General features: G+C 39.3%; 1 protein-coding gene across 1 annotated transcript in view; it reads left to right on the plus strand.

Annotated features, from left to right (window-relative positions):
- Positions 1 to 7,887, plus strand: part of STMN2 (stathmin 2) — a 56,773-nt gene extending 48,886 nt beyond the window's left edge. Inside the window, exon 5 of the mRNA XM_010588365.2 lies at positions 6,459 to 7,887. Within this exon, the coding sequence (XP_010586667.2) occupies positions 6,459 to 6,518 (60 nt within the window). The 3' untranslated portion in view covers positions 6,519 to 7,887. The remainder of the gene's footprint in view (positions 1 to 6,458) is intronic.
- Positions 7,888 to 8,105: the final 218 nt, after the last annotated feature.

The following is an 8,105-nucleotide window of genomic DNA, read 5'->3' on the forward strand; positions in this document are numbered from 1 at the left end:
CTCTAAACCAGATGCCGTGGAGTCAGTTCCAACTCATGTATTCCAGAGTTGAACTTGAACTCCATAGGGTTTTCAGTGGCTGATTTTTCAAAAGTAGATCACCAGGCCTTTCTTCCAAGGCACCTCTGGGTGGACTTAAACCTCTAACCTTTCGGTTAGCAGCTGAGCATGTTATAACTGCTTGCACTACACAGGGACTCCCCTTTCTCTCTACCCTCACATTTTTCCATTTATATAATATTTAACAAATAACCTATTTAAATTTTCAACCATAACTAGCCAAATATGTTGAAAATACCACTGAGTTATCAAGCATGTAAGTCAGCCAGGAAGAGGGTAAGGAGAAGTATGTGGACCTACTGGGAAGAGCTTGGTAGCCTCAAGAACTCATGATTTCGAAGGCATAGTCAGTAGGTTTTACTGAGAGTGCAGAGGGTTGATTAACGAAGTAAGTCATTTAAGAGAACTTCTGAACCTTGCGGAATTCTCTACCTAATCCAGATTGTATCATGTCTTCTTGCTTTTATAACCTTGACTGCATTACCCACTAATCAATGCCAGCATTGCCCAACTCATAATATTGTAATAAATACTGAAGTAGCTTTCAGTGGTATTCAGGAGTGAGATAAGCAAGAAACCCAGACAGCCTTGACAACTGCTTTACCCTATCCAACCACAAAGTATAGCATTTAGTAAATAAAAGTGTAATTGGTAAGTTTACCTCTAATAATACAGAAAATGTCAAGTGAAAACATTATAGCCATTATTTTAGTAATAATAACAAAAGCCAGTTACCATCGAGCCGACTCTGCCTCGGGGGAACCTGTGTGCGTCAGTGTAGAAGTCTGCTCCATATGATTTTCAGTGCTGATTTTTCAGAAGTAGATGGCCAGACCTTTCTTCTGAGGTGCCTCTGGGTAGACATGAACCTCTAACCCTTCAGTTAGCAGCCAAGTGTGTTAACCATTTGTACCACCCAGGGACTCCTTAGTGGTAATAGCATCACATATGATGCAGTTTAAATTAATAAAAATATATTTTCTTAAGGGAATAAGATTCAGTGGTTACTTTCCTCAGATGACTTTGATGATATGTACCTATTCAGCTGGATTTCAATTTACATCTATTTTAACCTTTCCTTCTCTTATGTGATTATTTGTTTTTCTTGTCATTCATGAATGTCCTTTGTGTAAATACTTACTACTGAACATGTCTAGTGAATGAATAATGAAAGAGAGAAGGAGGTTAAAACTAGCATTTATCGAATGCTTGCCATGGACCAGGCATTTTGCATGTACCATCACACTTAATCCAAACAACAACCCTAAAAGGAGATACTGTTATTATCCCCATTTCACATCTAAGGAACCTGGTCCTTAGAGAGGTTAAGCCATTTGGCCAAGATCACAAAGCTAAGTAGGCTGTAGAGTCAAAATTTGAACCCAAGTCTCTTTAACACCAAGCATTTATACTAAGTTTGCACACTAAGCTATGCGACAATACTTTGTCAGTCAACAAACATTGCAGCCATGGGAAGAGCATTGGAAGTTGTGGCTGACCATGACCACTGTCACCTTGAAGTCTGAAAATGTGCTTTCTTGGCCCTGGCTACTCACTCCTGACCCCCATTTGTAGTATAACCCAAAACCAAAACCAAACCCATTGCCATCAAGCTGATTCTGACTCATAGTGACCTATAGGACATAGTAGAACTCCCCCATAGGGTTTCTAAGGAGCACGTGGTGGATTCAAACTGCCGACCCTTTAGTTAGCGGCCGTAGCTCTCAACCACTATGCCTCCAGGGTTTCCCAGTGCATAGTCGTTAGTAAAAAGAAGGGTTTCTGATGATGTTCACCTCATCTTGCATTTACACAGACTCATGTAACAGAATTTCATAGAAGGAATTGGTGTTCTAGTTCATCTAGTTCAAGCCCCTTGTTTACATTTGATACCTAGTGAATTTGAGGGCACTTCAAAAGTAAAGGAAAAAGAAAAGACTTCATATTTCTTGGCTTCCAACACAGAAATCTCCCTACTAAGTCACAACTTCTTGTTGTTGGATGTGTTGAATCAGTTTCAACCAGTAGAAACCTCGTGTGACAGGGGCAAACTGCCCCATAGAATTTTCTTGGCTTTAATCTTTACAGGAGCAGATCACCAGGTCTTTCTCCTTTGGAGCGGCTAGGTGGGTTCGAACCACCAGTCTTTCAGTTAGCGGCCAATTGCTTTAATAACAGTTGCACCACCAGGGCTCCTTCACCCTTTCTTAGGGAACCAGAATTTTGTCTAAAACCACCTTGTATACATATTGTCATATCCAAGCAAATGTTGCATATACTGTTTATTACACTTGGGTTTTTCATTATATTGATGGGAGGTAGAGGGTAAGCTGCAGAACATACTATAATTCTAGCCCAGTGCCTCTGACGGTGCTGGGAAACTATTAGGAGCTTAACAGAGAAATGAGTATTATCAAAGAATAGCCTTGACTTCTTGATGAGATTTCTCAGACCATCACAACCATCGTTGTAACCTCCGTATTCAAGATCTTCTGATAATTGCAAACAGTTTGCTGATAAGAAAAGCAGTGTTGAAAATTACATGCTTCTTGCTTGTCTGCCTTTGATTCTCCAACATTTTGATATAAAGTCACATTACGGTTTCATCAGCACATATTTGATTATTTGAATGTAAAATTTTCCAATAGTAGATGTTCTAAATGCCTGAAAGCAAACAATATTTTTCCCAAAAACTAAGAATGAGTCATTTAAATTTCCTTTTGCTAACATTGCTACTTCAAGCTCACAGATTATATCTTTTCTTTCCTTGTGGAAAACTCCATTTATTTATAACTAATTTGGAGTTCAATAGAAAGTGTACCCCAAAACTGTCAGAAATCACTCAAGCAGCCTAGTAATACTAACAACAGTGTTTCCTGTTATAAATTCGAGTTTATATGAATCTTTAGACTTGAGGTGCTGTTTTTTCCCTAGCACCGTGACAGTCTGGGCTTTTTCTCGCTTTTCAACAGAGCTCCACTCTCAGTAATTAGTTTCTTTCTGTCTGAGAAAAAGATTTCTCTGCATCTTTTTCCTTATAATAGCAGAATAAAAAGAGAGGAAGCAGCTGCATCCATGCTAATTTCCCCTGCCATTCCCAAACAGAACGTGATTTCTCTCTCTACACATGTCTTTTTTTCCTCTCTTCAGGGCTTCCGAACATATACAAAAAGCTCATTTAAACCAATTAAAGAAAATTACTTGTAAATTCTTTGATCGGAGTCAACTTCCTCTTTACTCCAATTCTGTATCTTAGAAGGAAGTGTAGAGAAGGATATGCCTTTTTTCTCAAAGCCTACATTTGAAAAGACACATTTTTCACACAACTGGAAAATTTTCTCCTCGCGTTAACATTGAGATTATACAGCAATGATTAAAAGGGTGGGTTGTGGAGCCAGGTTCTTTGAGTTTGAATTCCAGCTCTGCCATTTGTTAGTTATGTGATCTTACACACGTTCATTAGCTTTCTGTGTTTTGCCTCAGTTTCTTTGTCTGTAAAATGGGGATGATAACAGAGCCTTCACCATAGGACTGTTGTGAGGATTAAAATAATTAATAAAGAGAACATCTGTATTTATGCATGTCTGATACATCCTAAGTGCCTAATAAATGCTCCGCATTATAAAGATGGGGCAAATCTGCAAGAGACCTCTTTAAAGTGTTGAAAAGCAAAGATATTACTTTGAGGACTAAGGTGCACCTGACCCAAGCCATGGTATTTTCAATCACCTCATATGCATGTGAAAGCTGGACAATGAATAAGGAAGGCTGAAGAAAATTTGATGCTTTTGAATTATAGTACTGGCGAAGAATATTGAATATACCATGGACCGCTCGAATAACAAACAAGTATGTCTTGGAAATACAGCCAGAATGCTTGTTGAAAGTGAGCATGGTGACACTTAGTGTCATGTACTGTGAACATGTTATCAGGAGGGATCCGTCCCTGGAGAAGGACATCGTGCTTGGTAAGATAGAGGGCCAGCAAAAAACAGGAGGACTGTCAACGAGATGGACTGACACAGTAATTTAACAACGGGCTCAAGTATAACAATGATTTTAAGGATGGTGCAGGACTAGGCAGTGTTTCGTTCTGTTGTACGTAGGGTCGCTATGCATCAGAACTGACTCGACAGCACCTACCAACAAACAACAACAAATTATAAAGAGCTCTGTAAGCAGAGACTCCCTGAGATTAATAGGATTTATTTATAGATGGTCAAAGTCATTGCCCCTGAACTAAGACTCTTAAGATACCTAGGAAATTTCTGGAGCTTCAGGGGCAAAAAAAAAAAGCAATATAAACAATATTCCGCATAGTAAAATAAACAATACTACTAATACATAACATTTTAAAATCTCCATTTCAACTTAACAAAAGTTATTTAGCACCTGTGACATGCAAGGCAATGTACTTAACAGTCATCTGATGTAGAACCTTGGACAAAAACTACTGGGTCCACCTTTCCCCCATCATTTTCCCTCCTCAGCAAGTTCAGTTCTCAAGTCAGAAGGTTAGAGCCTCAGACCCTCGTGTAAGTAAATATCCAGCAGTTCCCTGCTATGTGCACAGCCCTGTGCTAGGCACTCACTGCAAGTAGAACAAAAGTGAAATAACACAGCCATGGCCTTCAGTGAGCTTATAGTCTAATACAGCAGATGAGACAAGAGCAGAAATGTCCATAATGCAAGTTAGAATAAAATGATTGCCACAAAAAAGATTTTTACACAGGTGTTCAAATGGAAAATGTGACTTATCTAGTTTTTTATTTCACAAAAATGTTCGTGGAGGAAGAACAATTTTACAACAGAATGAAACACTGCCCGGGCCTGCACCATCTCACAATTGTTGCTATGCTTGAGCCCATGGTTGCAGCCACTGTGTCAATCCATCACATTGATGGTCTTCCTCTTTTTCGCCAACCCTCTGCTTTACCGAGCATGATGTCCTTCTCCAAGGACTAGTCCCTCCTGATAATACATCCAAAGCACGTGAGACAAAATCTCGCTGCCCTCGCTTCTAAGAGGCATTCTTGTTGTACTTCTTCCAAGACAGATTTGTTTGCTCTTCTCACAGTCCACGGTATATTCAATATTTTCGCCAACACCATAATTCAGAGGCATCAACTCTTCGGTTTTCCTTATTTGTTGCCCAGCTTTCCTGTGCATATGAGGCAATTGAAAATATTATGGCCTGGGCCAGGGACTCCTTAGACCTCAAAGTGACATCTTTGCTTTTTAACACTTTAAAAAGTTCCTGTACAGCAAATTTGCTCAGTGCAATATGTCATTTGATTTCTTGACTGCTGCTTTCGTGGCTGTTGATTGTGGATGCAAGTAAAATGAAATCCTTGACAACTTCAATATTTTCTCCATTTATCATGATATTGCTTATTGGTCCAGTAGTGAGGATTTTTGTTTTCAACAATTCTAAAGTCCTTAAATTATTATAGAAAAGGAAAAATACCAACATTAAAACTGATAGGAAAACAGCAATGTGATATTTTATTGCTATCCTCTGGGTTTACACAGTATTATTAACATTCAAAATTCTCTTAATCGTATGACCTTTGGTCATTTACAAAAACTAAACCCATTGTCTTTGAGTCGATTCTGACTCATGATGATCTCATGTGTTTTAAATAAATACAGCATTAAATTTTTTTTAAAGGCAATAGAAGCCTTGTAAGATCTTCTTTAATATGACACATGATACCTCTTTGATCTCATGTTTTCCTTTTTGTTCTCCCCCTGCTCTTAAATCTTTTGTATTATGGTGAATATATATATATACGTGTGTTTGTGTGTATGTATATACACATATATATACGCACACATACATATACCAAAACCCACTGCCATTGAGTTGATTTCAACTCATAGCGACCCTATAGGACAGAGTAGAACTGCCCCATAGAGTTTCCAAGGAGCTCCTGGTGGATTCGAACTGCTGACCTTTTGTTTGGCAGCCGTAGCACTTAACCACTACGCCACCATCTCAACAATTTGTACACATGCAATTCAGTGACATTAACTACATTCATCGTGTTGTGCATCTATCACCGCTATTTATTTCCAAATTTTTCCATCACCCTTAACAGAAGTTCAGTGCCCCCAAGAAGTAACACCCAAGAATTGGAAGCAGGAACACAAACAAATACTTGTACACAACTGCATTGTTCACAATAGCCAAAAGGTGGAATCAACCTAAATGTCCATAAACAGATGAATGGATGTTTTCCTTTCTTATAACATGGGAAAAATTCCTAAAGGTAGAAATCAAATGCAGTTACTTCCAGTCAAGCACAGGGCTTACAAAGGAATGGGCCAGCTCTCCTGGTTGTCTGCGTGACCGGACGAGGAGCCACTGTGACATGTCTCCCATTGATATTTTCTAGGAGCGGCATGCCGCGGAGGTGCGCAGGAACAAGGAGCTCCAGGTTGAACTGTCTGGCTGAGGCGATGGAGGGTATGGCACGCCCCACATTAGTAAATCCCCCTGCCTATATTATAATGGATCATGCGATATCAGTATGGGAAATGTATGACATGGTTTAAAAAAAGAACTCATTATGAAAAAATTAAGAAAAAACAGAATCAAAAATAAAAAAAATCAACGCGGTCTCTTTGCAGAATGTTTTGCTTGATGTTTAAAAAATACCTTGGATCTTATTTTGTAAATACTTACATTTTTGTTAAAAAATACAAGTATTGCATTATGCAAGTTATTTCATAATCTTACATGTCCTGTAACAGGCTTTTGATGTCGTGTCTTTCCACTCAAATGGATTTGCTAGGTCTGTTCTTTTTGAAGCTCCCCATGTCTGACTCCACTCCCTGCCCTTTTCATTCCAACAGAACAATGAGGTCAGTAGACAGTCTATGGTGCTAGAAACCCACCATTGCCTAATGACCTGAACGGCTTTGTAATCTGAGTTTGAGCAAGACCATGCCTAGATCACAGGTATTATAACTCTACATGAACCTCCACATTTGTTTACTCATAATCTACTTACCACTTAGAAACTACAAAACCACCAAGGCTAAGAAAAACCACCAATCGTAGCATTTACTTCTGCTTCTACTGGATTATGTGCTACAAATGTGCTTTGACTTTAGAAAGGGATGGATGAGAGGACAGATCTCAACCTGGGTAGAAGCAAAAAGCTGAACCTTTGAAAGTGCTGAACATAAGACCAAACCCAAATGGTTAAAGCAGCCACAAAAATGTTCTTCATAAAGTGGGCTTAATTCTCTAGTTTAAGTTCTTTTGATGGAATGAATTAATTAATGTGTCAGGTGGCTTATTTGTGGATGCCATGATTGATGATGTTCATTTTAAGCTCTTACCTATAGTACAAGTTGATGATGCTACTGAATATTTTTCCACTTGGAAACTGTGAGCTGGTTGTTTCATTTAAACACACGCACGCGCACAAACAAAATCAAAAGCACTGTGGACTTTCATTCAAGCTGGTCTTTCTTCCCCAGTGTGAGGCAATCCTGCCTGTTTCAAAAAATAATAATTCCATCTGTGAGGGCCGATGCAGTTAAGGGGGCTAGCAGGGCATTTGTGCCAATTAAGAGACTCACCAGATACCCACCTTAAGTACCTAGTCGCAGTTTTGAAGTCGTTTCTCCCCCAACTCCTGAAGGTTGCTGCCTGCATATTACTCTTCATTAGTGCTATTTTCCTGTATGTCATTGTGAGCAAGCTGTGATTAATAAAGAATTGGAGTTCTGTGAACTAATAAAGGTTTGGTCTCTTCTCTTGCTCCTTCATATGTCTGGCCCTGGAGTTAGCAGATTTTAAAAAGATAGCTATTGAATAAGACGATCCAAGAAGCAAAGAGACAATAGCGTTCAAAGGACACCAAGGCCTCGCTGATTTGCCTCCCTTTTGGAACGGTGGGGGCGGCATCTCTTCTCTCTCCCTCTGATAGGCCCTCACAGTGGGAGAAGTCATCAACCTGTTCTCCTTAAACCCATTCAGGACTGAATGAGGTACCATAGCTTCAATAATTCTGAGGAAGAGAGCCCTTTTC

This window comes from Loxodonta africana, chromosome 14, assembly GCF_030014295.1.
Source record: "Loxodonta africana isolate mLoxAfr1 chromosome 14, mLoxAfr1.hap2, whole genome shotgun sequence".
NCBI lineage: Eukaryota > Metazoa > Chordata > Mammalia > Proboscidea > Elephantidae > Loxodonta > Loxodonta africana.